This window comes from Mauremys mutica, chromosome 11, assembly GCF_020497125.1.
Source record: "Mauremys mutica isolate MM-2020 ecotype Southern chromosome 11, ASM2049712v1, whole genome shotgun sequence".
NCBI classification, from domain to species: Eukaryota; Metazoa; Chordata; order Testudines; family Geoemydidae; genus Mauremys; species Mauremys mutica.
Window position 1 is genome coordinate 19,887,768 of NC_059082.1, and position 17,411 is coordinate 19,905,178.

General features: G+C 41.3%; 1 protein-coding gene across 1 annotated transcript in view; it reads left to right on the forward strand.

The window, feature by feature from the left end:
• Positions 1-3,749: 3,749 nt before the first annotated feature.
• SECISBP2L (SECIS binding protein 2 like) overlaps positions 3,750-17,411 on the forward strand; it is a 41,278-nt gene continuing 27,616 nt past the window's right edge. Inside the window, exons 1-3 of the mRNA XM_044979934.1 lie at positions 3,750-4,193; positions 14,914-15,092; positions 16,910-17,234. Of these exons, the coding sequence (XP_044835869.1) occupies positions 4,104-4,193; positions 14,914-15,092; positions 16,910-17,234 (594 nt within the window). The 5' untranslated portion in view covers positions 3,750-4,103. The remainder of the gene's footprint in view (positions 4,194-14,913; positions 15,093-16,909; positions 17,235-17,411) is intronic.

Below are 17,411 nucleotides of genomic sequence, written 5' to 3' on the forward strand. Positions count from 1 at the left end.
CTCTGAGGCTCCCAGCAGCAGCAACATGTCCCCTCTCCAGCTCCTAGGTGAAGGGGCAGCCTGGGGGCTCTGTGTACTGCCCCGGCCCCAAGCGCCGCAGCTCCCACTGGCCAGGAACTGCGAGGGCAGTGCCTGCGGATGGGGCAGCACCAAAGCTGCTTGAGGTAAGCGCTGCCCAGAGCCAGCACCCCTGACCACCTCCTGTGCCCCAACCCACTGCCCCAGCCCTGACCCCCTCCTGCCCTCCAACCCCCCCCCCCGATCCCAGCCTGGAGCACGCCAAATCCCTCATTCCCAGCCCCACCCCAGAGCCTGCACCCCCATCCAGAGTCCTCACCCCCCCCCCGTGCCCCAACCCTCTGCCTCAGCCCAGAGCCTGCACCTGCACTCTGAATCCCCCAGCCTGGAGCCCCCTCCTGCACCCCAAGCCCCTCATCCCTGGCCCCACCCCAGAACCCTCACCCCCTCCCACACCCCAAGTCAGCCTGGTGAAAATGAGCGAGTGAGGGTGGGGAAATCAAGCAATGGGGGGGGGGGGGAGGGGATGGAGTGGGCCAGGGCAAGGGTGTTCAGTTTTGTGTGAGGTAAGTTGGCAACCCTAACTGAATGGTGTCTTATTCTTTTGAACAAGACTGAACTCTCTCTCTCCTTCTGCATTTGAATGTAGTAAAACTAAGCCAAGCCTGGCAACCCTATCAGTCATTCATGTTTGTGTGCCTAGTACATGACTCAGAACATGAATAAAATCCAAAAATGATTTTACATCCAAGATTGTTGCTTTGTTTATTTTTAAATTACCTGTCACCTCAGATTGACTCAGGTTCTACCTCTCTACCATTTTTTGTGTAGATAGGCAATGCTTTAGAGAGAGATTGGTCAATAATTAAAAGTAGGTCTGTGGAGAAAAAAAGTGCACCAAAGACCAAATTCAAAGTTTTCCTACTAAAAGTGTATGAAGATAAATGAGCAAAGCCTACATACAAAATTCAAAGGACACAAACTAACACAACTTTCACAGTGACTGGCTACTCTTTCCTCAAAAAAAAATGTGCCTAATTTTAAGAACGTTTTAGAATGCAATCCTAACTATGCAGTTGTAACAACAGACCAGAAGTCGGCAACCTTTCAGAAGTGCTGTGCCGAGTCTTCATTTATTCACTCTAATTTAAGGTTTTGTGTGCCAGTAATACATTTTAACATTTTTAGAAGGTCTCTTTCTATAAGTCTATAATATATAACTAAACTCATGTTGTATGTAAAGTAAATAAAGTTTTTAAAATGTTTAAGAAGCTTAATTTAAAATTAAAGTAAAATGCAGAGTCCCCCGGACTAGTGGCCAGAACCCGGGCAGTGTGAGTGCCACTGAAAATCAGCTCACGTGCCGCCTTCGGCACGCATGCCATAGGTTGCCTACCCCTGCAATAGACCTTCACAACAACCTAGGTAGTAATAGTTGAAGGAAAGCAAAAACACACACCTTTTGAACACACACATATAACTTCAATGGGAATGGCTGAGTGCTCAGCCCTTCAGAAAAAAATCAAACCTTGTTTAGGAGCCAACGCATGAATGTAGGAACCTGTTTTTGAAAATCTTGGCTTCTGTATGTGTTGTGGTAAGACCTGAGAAATCTCCAGGTTTGTACATGAAAGTAGCAAAAATAGGAAGCAATACCAAAATCATGTCAGTTTACTGCTCCATTAAGGAGTGATTACTGTACTGACATTGACTAATGAAAATCAAGCTTGACTTCTATCACCATTACACTCAACCCCTAACACCACAAAGTTTATGCAGCTCCAGTAGCTTTTTTTATGTGCATCCAAATTAAGAGTTTGTGTCTCAAATGTGACCTAAAGCAATTTCCTGTGAATAAGCAGACAGTTGGCCATGATATACATTCAGCCTTCGGTCTCTTGTCTGACAATTTGTACCAGTACAGATTTTTGTTTCCTTTCTTTATGTGGAGATCTGTATACCAGAACTAAACAAACCCCCAGTTCATTTCAAATAAGTCATTGAAGTACTGCCATAATACTTTAAATCACTTTCCAAGCAGTAATCTAGAGGTGTAAACTTTTATCTTGAATGCCAGTCTGCTGAGCTATTTGGAACCTTATACCACAAAGTCTTTGAATGATACAGATAGCAGTGACCCCATTATAATCGGAATCAGACAATATTAAACATTGTACCTGTGAGAAATGAGGCAAAACCACCCAACTAATGTCACAAAGAATTAGAATGGAAGGAAAAGTACATGAAATATTGAAATAGGCTATATTACAAACCATCATTGTATGAAACAATCTCCAAGTGCTGCTGGATGTAACCAAGGCACATACATATTTGTAATAGCTGCTGCAACCCTTGTATGTCCCCTTCATGGAAGTTTAACTTTTTGGGTCTGCATAGCAATAACTCCACAGGCCAGTCTGCTGGACTTTTGTAGCCCTAACTAAACCCTGCCTGCATGTGGAGTTTTCTTTTGCAGCCTTCCCAGCCACACAGCAGAACTGTAGTGAGCAGATTTAGGTGCATCTCCTGGGTTATGCCATCTTTTTGATATCATCTTTTTCATATGCCATTATATGCATTGTATGTTTAGCTTCTTAAAAAGAAAGCCAAGTGGCTACTAAAAAGTGTAGTCACCATTTCACACTGCCACTGTTCTTAAATCCTTGCACCGTCCCATTTCTCCTGGGTGTCAGTGTGCTTTGGGTATGCCTCCATTGGAATTGCTGTGGAGACAACTTTCCACAACACAAGCTACTTGAGAAGAGTGTTTGCTATAGAGAGCATAATCACCTCCTGCTTGTGGTAAAATGTGTCACTATACCCAATATTAATATATGGAGATATACCTATGTCATAGAACTAGACGAGACCTTGAAAGGTCCTCAAGTCCAGTCCCCTGCCTTCACTAGCAGGACCAAGTACTGATTTTGCCCCAGATCCCTAAGTGGCCCCTTCAAGGATTTAACTCACAACCCTTGGTTTATGCAGACCAATGCTCAAACCTCTGAGCTATCCCTCCTCCTGAGTTAATGAGATAAAATGGAAAATTAAAAAGTCAGCATAATGTAACCCACTCCTACCAGTTAGCTTATACGCACTTATGAATGTAATACAGCCTACAGCTGTCAAATTCACCCTATTAGCTCAAGTGGTAAAGGCTTGGGCTGTCAGTGCGGAAGCACAAGTGTTCACATCCTGTTGTTAAGGCAATCAGGAACTGTTACAAAAACATTTGTAGGTCTAGCTTCATGTGACTTGAGCTACATCAGTTCCCACTTATGAGGTGGTATGGTTGGTGGTGGGTTTTTTTTGTTTTTGTTTGTTTTTTTGGAGGGGGTGCATGATAGAAAAGCTAAACGGCCTTTCTTTGGGCCTGTACCTCTATTAACACCATTCATTTAAGGAATTTATAAACTTGGCCCCAATCCTGCAAACACAAAATTACACCTATGCTTAAGTGTCTGCAGGATCAGGGGTTTGGTGCCTCTACCTTACAGAAATGGAATAACCACAGAAACAACTTAGATCCAGTCACCAGTTAGATTAGGTCAGGGCTTCAATGAGTTAATCAATCAAGCCTCAGAGCCCCCTGACAGATGCGTACAGAGCTGAGACGCGAGCCAAGGGGTCCTGGCTCCCAGTCCTGTGCCCTAACCGCTAGACCCCTCTGCCTCCAGCAGGCGCAGGCCAGCAAAGCCACTTGGCCAACGCGTTGTGCACGGCTTGGGTCTGCCGGGCTTCCGTCCCAGATGATGCCGCCCGCTGGCTCCCGCCCATCAGTGGCGCAGCTAGGAGCCGGTTTCCGTGTCGGCCGTCGCGGCTCCGGCACAGGCAGGCGCGGCTCAACGAGTCCGGCGGGGAGGGGGCAGCCATGGAGGAAGCGGCTCTAACTCCCCGCCGCTGACACACCCTGCCCCCAGTGCTGCCGCTCCGCCCGCCCGCCATCCCGTTCGGCCGCCCCGGGAGCAGCGGGCTGCGGCAGCGGCCCGTGTTTACCCCCGGCTCTCCACAGGTAGTAGCGTCTGACGGCAAGTGAGGGTAGTGGCTTCCGGAGATGTTAATGCGCATGCTCGGAGCCTTGGCGCATGCTCAGTAACAGCAAAGTAGCTGATCCTGACACTCCGCCGCCGCCTCTCCCCAGCCCAGCTGGAGGAGCCATGGACAAAGCCGACAAGGTAAGGGAGGGGCGGGGGCGCCGGGCGCGCGCGCTGTAAACAAGCGGGGGTGGGGGGGCTGACGGGGTGTGCGCGAGCCGAGGGGTGCCGGGGCCAGGGGAGCTCGCGGGGGGCGGGGGCCCGGGGGCATCGGGGATTTGCGGCAGCCGGCAGAGGCAGAGCTGTAAATCCGAGGCGGGGGAGCGGGCAGTGGATCTGCTCAGCTGAGGGGGTTGGTGGGCTGCAGCCCTCGGGCCTGCGCTCCAAGCAGCTGGGCAGGGAGGTGAGGGGGTTCCTGGGTGCTCAGGAGAAGAGCTGTAACGCGGGGGGTGTTTGTGTATAAGGGCAGTTGGGGGGGGGTGTAAAAGCGATTTTCTCTTCCGTCCCTTCCCCCCCAACTCCGCCCCCCCCCCCCAATCTCAAACTGGACTTTAGTCTTGAAAAGTTCTCTGGAAAACTAGAGCGAGCCAAGGCGCGGCAGGGAATGGCTTTTATTGGGCCAGCTGCTGTTGAGGGAAGAGAAAACTCGATCTTTTCATGTCTGGGGGGACATTTCACTCGTAAACAGGGATCCGGGAGTGGGGGTGACAACACGGGCATAACCCCCTCAGCCCCAGCCATCTTTCCCTCTGTTGGGCTGGGAGGCTGGAGAGTCTTGTGAAGTGTGCGTGGGGGCGTTAAAACAGCAGCTAAAATACTGTAGGTCTGACCCCATTTCTTTTTACCCACTTCCTATATAAACTTGAAGTTTATGCAAGTCGATGTTGTTGCTTGTCATATTCATAATGTTGTATCAAGACTCCTTTCTGTGCTTTTCCCTGAGGTGTTTCAAGTTGCTGGGGCAATTGGACTAAGTGAGATTTCAATTGACATATGCAAGATCAGCAGGAGAGACTTTTAAAACATCCTCAAAACCAGTAATATGTCATTTCCCTAGTGTCTGAAACATGTAGATTTGTTAAAATCATTGTTTGTTCCTGGGGTAGATGTAAGTCTCTAACATTCAGGACACCGTCTAGCCTTCCCTGGCCTTAGTTTGTAGCAGATAAAAGGTTTTAGTCATCCTCTTCTGCCCCCTTTTTTTTCCCCTAATGAATTTAAGTGGAGGGTCACAGAATAATCAACTTACCTTGTTTTCAGGGTCTTTTCAAGTTGTTGTAACATGAAGGAGCCTTTAAAATATCCCTCAATCACAATCACAATTGTTTAATGTTTTATTGATGTGAACATAGTAAAATCCTTCAGCACAAGAAGGTGATGATTTTAAAAAATCCAAAATTAGAGTCCCTCTGTGTGAAACTTAAGATCTCTGTTACTACTAAGCTGCTCTTCAAGGAAATGTGTATTGAAAGACCCTAATTGCAGGAATTCAAATATAGTCCAGTTATGACTTTCATTTTTGAAAAATCTTCAGAAATTTTAGGGTTATCCTCTCAATTGACTTAATTCTAAACTTCAGTAATACAGTGGACATTGAACAATGGGTTATTTTTATAAGAATAATTGTTTCATTTTGTGCATAGTTTTTAAGGATCGATTAGTAAACAATGTGTATCTTCCCTAGCAGGCTGTGTGTTATGATGAGTGATAACTTCAAGCAATCAGTTACAGAGAAAGGATGAAAATATGACTGTGTACAGAAATAGAATAATTTTTTTACTGAATTTAAATTAGACTATTCTGCTAAATTGGGAACTTCTTTCTATACTTCTGGTTAATTATTTCATATATTTCTTTTGTTCACCTTAATTAGTATTGTGGTACTATTGTGAAGTTTGTTGCTAGAACTCTTAATCACAGATGACTTCACACATTCTGTCTAAGCATTTTTTCCTTGCTCATGAGAGGGCTAAAAATCACAATGGTTATTCACCCCATTAAGTAGTGAAGCTCTCAGTAATGATTATACCCTTTTGATGTAGTCCCTTTCATATCAGAAGAAGCACAATTAAGAGCTTTGGGGCAAGGACTGTCCTTTTTTTTTTTTTTTGTCCTGTTCGTACAGTGCTTAGACCAATGGGAGCCTGATCCATAACTAGGGCCCCAAGATGCTATGGTATAATGAATAATTGGGGGGTAACTTTCTGCAATACTGTAACTGTCTTGCTTCACATGCTTTCTGATTAGCCAGTAGTAACCTGCATAGGAATACTCTGAACAAAAGGTTCAAACTCAATAAGTTTAATAAAAACATTAAAATGTGCTTTTATCAATGTAAAATAATTTATAATGTTTTTAATCACAGTTTTAAGATGCTGGTGCAGGTCCTGGAAATTCTTTGATTTGCACGCCTTTCTCCTTAGTGGCACTGGACAGTTGATAAATCAATGTAAAAGCCTACAGTCATGAGATAAAAGTGGTTAGGTAAATAATTTTTGGGGGGTGCGAGAAAGTCCCAAATAAGCTGTAATGCTACTAACTAGAATAAAATTAACTTCTCAACTCATAGGAACAGTTAATGTGATTTAGAATATAACTATGTCAGAAGAGCGAATGTTGTGTTGCATGTCATATGTATAAGATTTGAGGGGTGAAAAGGGATTGTCAGTGTTAACATAATTCATCTCTTTGGACAAAAACCTGTCTTGAAGAAAAAAGAGCCATCACACATCTTGTATTAATTGTCTTTGTCTACACTAACAAAACAACTTAAAGTGACAAAGTGTCATCTATGGATTCCCCTTAGTTCCCCTCTAGCTAGGTTTGTGTGGCCCCATCACTGTAATATCTGAGCCTCTCTCTACTGTGGTTAAATAGTTTGAGTTACAAATATAGAGAGAAACATGTTACAGAAAGTTGTTCTAAACCCCTTATTCTACCCTGGGATTTGTTGTGATTTCTGTAATGGGTGTTGGAATAGTTTGGTTCTGTCAGTTGCAGAAGTTAATGTGTTCAAGAACAGTTAAATGGTATGTTTGGATGATGTTTGTTGTCAACCATGGGTTATTTTCCTAATGTAGACAAGGTCACACTAAGTTTTTTGCAGGTGTTCTGCGCAAGGGAGTGGTGGTAGGAAACTAGAAGAAGAGAAACAACTTGGTTTTTTTTTTTACAAGTTGATATTTTCAAATTCAAAAATTATGATGTGTTTATTTGCTTAGAGCCATGCTTTTAAGGCCTTGGCCTCTATTAGGACAGTTAGGAAATCAAGTGGAATTGCAAAACATCAATCGTGGACATGTCCTAAATTATTTGTTACTTAAAAACAGCCTATTTGTTGTCTGCTTGAACAAAGTGCAAGGAAAGTAGTGCCAATAGATAGTTATGGTTTTATTATAGTGCTGAGTGCTTATTACACAAGTAAGTTGGATGTAGGTGTGCTGTTTTTGTTTTGTCCAATTTCTCCAATTGTATTTCTCTCTTTTGAGGATATGAACATTGGGAGTTTTGTCTATTATTGTGGAAAAAGAAGAGTTGTCTTAAACTTTGGAGTCTAATTAGGCTGAGAGAATGTGTCACTTGAAGTCATTTAAGGATAATAGAAAGCTGTCCTTTCCAGAAGAATGTTTTATGTAAGGATTCTTATTTTCATATGACTGAACTATAACCAGAACAAGGTCTTCAGTGTGTTTTAAAAGAGAGTCAGAATTGTTTTGCAACAATAGATAGGCATGTCCATAAGTCTTCTAGTGGCTACTAGATAGATTTATTGTTGACCAGTGGGGGAAAGACCCACTTACGTAATGCTTTGCATTACTGCCTTTCCTGCAAAAATCTCAAAGCCCTTTTACAAATATTAAACTTTACAATATGCATGTGCGGGGTATGTATGTGCATATGTGTGTGTATACTCATTTTACTGGTGAGTAGACATGAGGCACATAGAAGTTCAGTGATTTCCCCAAGGTCACGCTCCAAGTTTCTTTTCCAAGAAACCAGCCTTGATTTCCCATTCGTTCCTCTAACTGCTATGTTACATTACCTTTCCCAATGTACAAGTCCCTTTGCTTTCAGTTTTTTTTTAATTTCTCAGAAATTTTAGTGTTTACAGAAATTAAAAATTAAGTGAAAATCAGTAAAAAAATTAACTTCACAGTTTTCTGAGTAATACCACAGCTAATGCTGAGAGATGGGAGAACAGAAAAAAGCAACAAATAGAGAGAAGTAAAAGTATTAAAAGATAAAGTATTGTAGTTTAATATTGTGGTTTATTAGTGAACTGTACATTAACAGAATGTACATAGATGCACGCGCACACGTTCATGTCCATCTGTCTTTCTCTACATTACCTTACTTTAACAGACAGCCTCTTATTTGCGCTTCTAGAATAACATTATTAACAGGAACACATCTACTTAATGTAATGTATTGAATTTTTCTTAACATAATCAGTATTTTCATGTACCTGAGTGGTCCAAAATTTTGGTAAAAATCAATTAAAAAACCCAAATTACAGCTTTTGTAAAACCTGGGAATTTTTCAGTAAATATTGAAAACATAGGGCCTTATCAATGTATGAATCTGACCATCTTGTGTAATTACATTTTCTTTTTCTCTGTTGCTCTTTGGAAGCCCTACACAACTGTGGAGAAATTGACTGGACTACACTTAGTATAAAATAATTACACTTGAAAAAAGACAAATGTTTTACTCTGATCTTTCAATTACAGTAATCTAAGTATTCAGGTTTTTTGTTATGTTCATGTATGGATCCTGGCAAAAATGTGAATTTTAAATTGAGTGTCCCTTTAAAATAATCCTACTGCAGAATAGTATGATTCTTATTTTCAAGAGACAAGGGGGTGAGGTAATATCTGTTATTAGACCAAATTCTGTTGGGGTGAGAGACAAGCTTTCAAGCCCCACAGACCTCCTCTTCAGGTCTGGAGAAGGAATCAGAGTGTCTGAGAAGTTGGTCCAATAAAAGATATTACCTCACCTACTGTGTGTGTGTCTCAGAGAAATATGTAGCATCTCAGCCTTAATGCTATCTCGCCATTATTGCATATATAACTGACTTTCATCATAAATGAGGTGGGGATTATCATGTCAACTAAAGCATACCAAGTGCAAAATCATGACAGGTTAAAATTAGCTTTTCACCTGTTCTAAAATACCCAGTGAAGGGGTAGCAAACTAAATTTTCAACTTTGTGTAAAGCTTGTGCTGTGATAAAACCGGCAATCTTGAACTCATACCTGAACATGAATTTCAAATATATTTTCATTCTGCAGCCATAGCCCATTACGCTATACTGTGTTCTTTGGGCATGGCACCTTTTAAGGATGTATGATGGTGGAAGATCAGTAGGGGGAAAAATAAGTTCACACAACACAAGTATTTGAATGGAGACCAGTGTACCTGAGCGTGATACTGCTATATTGGAAATACAATTTTAAATCTGTCAGAGTATGATTATATTTCACACAGTATTACAAGGGCTGTTCCTGATGTTATCCAGTTAAGCTGCATATTTACTGTTCCTTGAATACATGCCACTTAGAAGTCAAATAATTATAGTAACACTGGTTTCTGTGTTTGCAAAGTTGGTCTTAAAATAGATGAAGTGTGTGACTTGTCTGCATACTTAAGTTATTATGGAAGATTTGAAACATAAGATTCAGGAGCAAAATTGGAAAAACTGCTTTAAAAATTATAGAATCTATGTTGTTGCCCTACTATGTTTTGCAGCTAGACTTCTTGTTTCCAGGCTTTAAATAGTAAAACAATCAACTTTATTCTGTTTCTCTGAAATGTAGCATATGCATCTGTTTTCTCACTTTGTGGATGGTGAAAAAATATCTGAGTGCTAACATTGCTCTCCTAGATAGAAGACAAGAGATCCTATTTTAATGGGTAATATTGAATGCCATTACGTTACAATGAACAAAAACTTTTCTAAGATTAAACATACAGTGCTATAACTATAGGACAAAGTTTACCAGTCTGGTCCTGCTAGTGTCATCTTCTGTCTTTGCAGCTGTTGATGACTACAGTAGCTCTTATATAGAAGACAAAGGGTCACTTCAGTATATATGCCATCTTAGTAGAGTTGTAATTGTTGGACCAAAATATATAATGAGCTACTGCATAACATTTTGTAAGTTAAAACTGAATAGCATCATGAAGAGCAAAACTCTTTTTCCTATAAAATTAAGACCTGTTTTACAGTATTGGCAACCTCACCGGTTTAAGAAAATCATGAGCTAGAACCCCCCAAAGTCGTGAGATTTCGTTAAAGAGAGAGGAGATTGTGTATTTGGTCTTCCTTTTGACACACAAATTGGGGAAGTGGTAAATAATGAAGACAGGGTGCTGATTCAGAGCAATCTGGATCACTTAGTAAAATGGCCAGAGCATACCATATGTGTTTTAATGTGGGTAAATGTATACATCTAGGGACAAGGAATGTAGGCCATACTTGCAGGGTGGAGGACTCTGTTCTGGGAAATAGTGACTCTGAAAAAGATGTAGGGGGTTCTGGTGGATAATCAGCTGAACATGAACTCACAGTGTGATGCGATTCTGAGATGCACAAACAGCAGAATCTTGAGTAGGAGTAGAGAGGTTATTTTACTTCTGTATTTGTCACTGTTATGACTGCTGCTGAAATACTGTTTCCTGTTCTGGTGCCCCCTATTCAAGAAGGATATTGATAAATTGGGGGCTGGTGAGGGGGGTCAGAGAAGAGCCACAAGAATGATTAAAGGATTAGAAAACATGATAGACTCAATGAGCTCAATCTGCTCATCTTGATAACTCTTAATCGTCTCTTTGTTTTGATTATAGTCTATAAGTATCTACAAGGGGAACAAATATTTAATAATGGTCTCTTCAATCTAGCAGAAAATGGTACAACATGATCCAGTGACTGGAAGTTAAAACTAGACAAGTTCAGAGTGGAAAGAAGGCATAATTTTTTGACAGTGAGAGTAATTAATCATTGGAACAATTTACTAAGGGTTGTGGTAGATTATCCATCATTGACCATTTGTAAAATGCATGCTTTTCTAAAATATGTGTGTTAGGAATTATTTGGGGGCATTTCTGTGGCCTGTATTATACACAAAGTTAGACTAGATGATCACAATGGTCTCTTCTGGCCTTGGAATCTATGAAGTCGGAATAATTTTACAGATACCTTAACAGGTAGAGATAATCTCAATGAATTGCAGACCAACTACAGAATACAGAGCCCTCTTTACAGGAAATCCTGAACTGCTGCCTTAGTCAATAATGTGTCTCATCAGCTATTTTTGATTGTTACATTTAACCTTAAAGACTATGCCATGATCAAATGAATCATGAAAAGTGGTGGAGTTTGGGGAAGGAAGGGTAAAGAGAAGAGTCATTTTAAGGACAGTTCTACAGTGACCTGACATCAAAGAATGATCTCCATATTTCCCCACACACTCCCTAAAACCCTGCTGGGAACACACCTCAGCCTAAGACAAAACATTGGACTTCAGACACCTCACAGTTGTACAGATGAGATAGACAGTGGCCAACTGTCCTAAAAAATATGATCTTCTCCATACTTGAAAAGTATTCTTGGAAGTGCATTGCATTAGAGAAGCTTACTAATTCCTAACACAGCTACCCCTCTGATACTTACTAATTCCAGAATTCCTACCTAGTATACTTCCACAAAATACTTAGTTCTTTCTCCTGTCTCACTTTGTTTGCCATTAGGTTGATCGGAAGGGCACCTGGCTGCTTAAAAACATAGAAAGATGGTGCAAATTCACAAGGGCAATCTCATATCAGTAGTGTCATAATGTTATTGCCCCATCTGGACGATAAATGACTGGAAAGCCTATTTATGGTTCTGGTCAGTACTCATGTGGTGCATAGTATCTGTACCCAAACTGTCTCATTGTATTGCTGGGAAGAGAGAGAACTGGGATAACCATTTGAAAGTTCTTCGGCCATTCATGAACAGTGCCGCATTTGTATATCTAAATGGCTTGGCATGACTTTATAGAAACGGGTTAGCTCAGGGATCTCAAACTCAAATCGCCATGAGGGCCACATGAGGACTAGTACATTGGCTCGAGGTCTGCATCACCGACACCTTTTCATATAAAGGTACCAAAGCCCCCCTTCCCTGCCCCTGGCCCCGCCCCACTCCACCCCTTCCATGAGAGCACCCCTCCCTTGCCCCTATTCCAACCCCTTCCCCAAATCCCCACCTCTTCTCCGCCTCTTCCCCTGAGCGCACGGCTCCCCACTCCTCTCCCCTCCCTCCTGGAAAGCGCTAAGTGCTGCCAAACAACTGTTTGGCAGTGGGAAGCACCTGGAGATAGGCAGAGGAGCAGGGACGCAGTGCTCTGGTGGGGGGGTGGCAGGTGAGGGGAGCTTGGCAGCCACAGGAAATAACTCTGGGAGTGGCAGTGCAGCACAGGGAGCTTGGCGGGCCACAGCAAATAACTCCCCGGTCCGCGTGTTTGAGGCCCCTGGGTTAGCTGTACATGAGCTGAAATTGTTATGGCCAAGAGAACTGCTGTTTATTCATGAGCACTTCTCCCGTTTTTGTTTTTGGGCAACTCCTGAGTTGGAGCTATTATGGTGCAAATCCTTGGTAATTAATTAGGTCCTTTTGGACTATCATAAAAACTAAGAATTAATTCTAATTGGCATTCATAATTTCACACAGGAAGGATCAGGTGGAGCAGGAAAATTTAACTTGGGTCTCCCAAGTCCCATGTTAGTGACCTAACGACTACTATTTTTCCTCTACATGAAGCTTTGTGAGTTGTAGTGAAGTTACTCAAGATGGTACTCGCTTGTTCATTATCTAGTTGCCAAAAGTGCAGCTGATTAGCACAAAGGTACTTGCTCTACTGCAGTGTTTCCCAAACTTGGGATGCCGCTTGTGTAGGGAAAGCCCCTGACAGGCCAGGCTGGTTTGTTTACCTGCCGCGTCCACAGGTCTGACCGATCGCGGCTCCCGCTGGCCATGGTTCTTTTGCCTTTCAGATTTTCTTTGGTAAATATTGTGTTTAGTGTACAATAATAAAGATGTGAAAACTTAATCCTTGCAGCTGTCCCACTGCAAGTGGTCACTTGGTAGGCCACTTGGTAGTCACATTTCATTTGAAAAACTCTGTAGAATGTAGAAGGTGTAGAATGCAGGGGACCGAGCACTGCTTATTATACATAATGCACTACATTGTGGGGTTGCCAGCTACTGGAAGAGTGGAAATTAAGACCAATTAAATTAGCTTGGTTGGCGCGACTGGAGTTCTTGTCTGCATTGGGGATAAAGCAGGCTTACAAATCCACATTCCACAAACAACCACATTTGAGTCTAGCCCCTGAATGTAACTAGAGTATAGGTGTCTGTCTCACTTCAGCAGCCCCTGACAGTGTATTGAGTATGGGTGCACAGTGATGATCTTGTCAACTCAAAGTGAAATCATCACAGAACTTGAGCCCACCTTCTTTTGACGCAGTGTAAAAGGGCCTAAATTGTTTAGCAAACCTTTTAGATTAGTCCTTTCGGGGCTCTTGTCTTTCAAAACGACATTGAAAAGACAGTATGACAAAATTCATTTTTATTTATGTGGTAACTTTGATCTAATCTTCATGGCAAAATTTGTTAATGTTCTTGAAACACGTAAAAATTGCAGATGCAGTAAAGTTTTTCTTAGCAATGTTACATCCATACTAGCAGTAAAATCGTTAGCTGAAACCATTTTTAAGATTTGTTTTTTGCCTCAGAGTATGATCAGTTTTGCAATGTAGACCAGACTTTACTATGTCTACCACATGATGTTTTCAGTTAAGATGCAATTATTATGAAAGCCTACACAGCTGTGCCCCATCTACATCTCTAACCTAGTGTCTTTGTACACTCCATTCTAACCTCTCTCCTGACTATTGCCTCCTCTGCAAGCTCCCAATTCCAGTCCTTTTTAATTAATGGATGTTTATTTGGAGCTTTGAAAACATGAAGGCCAACATAAATGCCACATGTTGTTCTATGCCAACTCTTATGCTCGCTGCATCCTTCCGATCAACATTTGTCAATTGTTTTCCATCTTGTTCAAATCACTCCAAAAATCCACCTGTACCAACAGGCTGACTGATCTCCTGATTTGTGCTTGTGTTAATTGCAATGCATCCCTGTGAATTTTAAGAGTGTAAGCTCTTCAGGAGAATGCCCTTGTTTAATGGACATGATGGATGTTTGATTTATAATCCTGAAGAGTAAAGAGAGAAATGGAAAAGAGGATGAAGGTGATTCCTTTTGGTTTGTGATATTACACTTGAGAGGATGTTGCATTCCCACCAACCAACCATGATCTTTCCATAGGGCATCAACAGAGGGGAAAGAGGAGTTTTGTTTCCCTGTGTTTGCTTGTTACTGGTTGAATGGTTTCCTTAAAGAATGTAAGGGGAGTCATGATGATGAGACTGTACATTTTTCATATTTACAACTAGTAAATGTGTCTGATCTTCTTATTTGAGCTGCATTTTCTTACACTGGTCTTCCAGTTTATTTTGGACTTCTAAATGCAGCCTTAGGCACCTGATTGTTTAAACAGCCTTAGGCCTGCTAGTACTTTTTAAAATGCATTTTCCCAGTGTAAATGTTGACTTGTGTAAATAGCTTGGTCATTACTTAAGACTTTTAAATTGGCAGTTCCTTATATGGTTTAAAAATCTTTAATGTGTCAAATGCCCTAAGTAAAGAGAATCTGTTAATGATTTGCAGGATAACCGCTGCCATTTGTTATCTTGTTGTTTAACCACTGACTCTGACTTTATTAATGTTATTTTTTTCCCCTTTCTTAAGAATGTTAAACTGTCAGCTGAAGTAGAACCATTTATTCCTCAGAAGAAGGGTCCTGATACACTTATGATATCTATGGCTCTCCCTAATGACAGTGGAGGTGTTAATGGAGTGGAACCAACTCCTATTCCCAGCTACCTGATTACTTGCTACCCATTTGTACAGGAAAACCAGGCCAACAGGTAATTTGTGGTGGTGCTCCTCTATGGAAAAAGACACTGACTTTTAAATAAATTTGAATTTCCCTTCTGTCAAAGATGTGCCTGGAATCAAGAAAGTGGCTATATAAACACTGTTTTCATATAATTATTGGTAAGCTTGAGAACTTCCTCTCCGCATTTAGTTACTCTTCTGTCCCCTACTGGGTGAGGATAGAGTTTCTACGACCCTGAGTAATGTTGTTGTCCCCATTTTTCTCCTTTAATCCCCGCCATTCTTAGATTCCTTGTTCTTTCTTGCCTTGGTCAGAGGACTGACCACAGATCCTTCTTGAACTCATCCGCTCTACTCTTAAACCTTCCAGAGCCAGTCCAAACAAGTGTACCCAGCCACCTCTAAAACAAGGTACTAAGAGAAAGGGTCTAACTTGGATCCCTAAGTGGTAGAACAGTATGCTGTTAGCAGTCTGAGGCCTTCCCATAACTAACTTTATTTGCACCGTGCATGTGCAAGACTGCATGATGCATTAAACTGAGCATGGGAAGGGATTAGAAACTGGAAACCCTTATTCTAGTCACAGCTCTGCCATTCGCTAGTTCTGTAGCCATGAAGACCCTTATCCTCTCCATATCTGTGTTCCTATGTAGGATGGGGATAATGCTTTCCTACTTCATAGGAATGTTACAAGGTTTAGTCAGTGTGTATATGGCACCTTGATATCTTAAAATGCTACAGTGTATAAATTGCTACAAATACTTAACAGTAGGGACTTCTTTTAGTCCCACTCTTGCTAATATGGCAGGTGGACCCAGGGGATCCCAGTCCTGCTGCAGGGTTCTACACCTCTCCCATGTAGGGCTCTATTTAACAGTCCCTCTACTGGGAACTGGCTTATGCAGATTTGCACAATTGTCATGAATTTTACCTTTATCTTCCCCTCCTCTTTCTAACACATATCTGCAGTCTTCTCTACACAATGGTCTCCCTAGTCCTATGGAGAGGAGGGGAATTGGGATCAGAGTTCCTGTGGGGCTTTTTTGGTTGTCCTTAGCAATAGAGATTGGCCAGGGGGAGACCACTGCACTGCACCTGCTCTCAGTGCTTCAAGGAATAGAGAACGTATTTGAGTGGTAGGTGTCTGTCTTCATGTGTGCTCTCAAAGTCTGCAATAGGGAACTTAGGAGCCTGGGATAAAATGTGAGCTGATAGCTTGTTTTCTCTTGTCTATCAAAACATTATTCGTCCTAGATAAGTAGGTGAATGTCAGATTAAGCTTTTGCTATCATAGCTATCTGTAAATTTATCTGGTGTGTCCCCAAGTATTTAATCCATTTTTATTTTCTGATGTGTTGAAATAATTTGAACTACAGTATAAACAAACTATAAATATATATCAGTGCTTCTAATTTGAAAGTTTGTTATAAACAGCTTTCTGCGTTGTGGTGAATAATTTTTTCTTGACAATTATTTTGTCATAAGATGTTAGCTTCTTCTGGCCTATTTTTTTAATTGCTAGTATAACATTAACATTCTTTTCCTTCATAAAACTTAAATCTTTTGGTTGGACAGTTTTGTTTACCATAGTATCTTGTGTATTTTGTACAGTGTCCCTGAATGCAGTTGGAATTACATTATTTCAGTCATGCTCTCAAAATATATATTATTGCACGCTAGGAATTTAACAATTAAGCATTTGAATTAAGCTATTAAAAGCTAAGAGTTCATGAAACAGTTTGCACTAATTTCTTTTTCAGAATAAAGGATTAAGTTACTAGTAAACTCACTCCAATTATGTGTAACTATTCAGCAATTTTATTTTTTTTCTCTTTTGGTTTTACAGACAATTTCCATTATATAATAATGACATCAGATGGCAGCAGCCAAACCCAAGCCCCACAGGACCTTACCTTGCTTATCCTATTATATCTGCTCAACCACCTGTCTCTACAGAGTATACGTATTACCAGTTTATGCCAGCCCCGTGTGCACAAGTCATGGGTTTCTATCATCCTTTTCCTGCACCCTACTCTGCACCCTTTCAGACAACAAGTGCTGTAAGTACAGTTACAACCGAATGCGCTGATCGCCCAAACCAGCCAGGCCAAGTCTTTCCATTATCCAGACAGCGAAGCAAAAGCAGTAACAGGGGACCAGCTGCGCAAAAGGTAAGCGTGTCATTGTTGAGCCCTAATTAACAGAGCAAATAATAGAATCATGTGAAAACATTTTTGCACAAAAAATGAACTGCTTTTTAGTCCTACATATTTTTGTTCAACAGCATAGGACAAGTATGTATAATAAGATTTTTCTCTACCCTTGGTTTCTTCTGAAGCAGTATAACT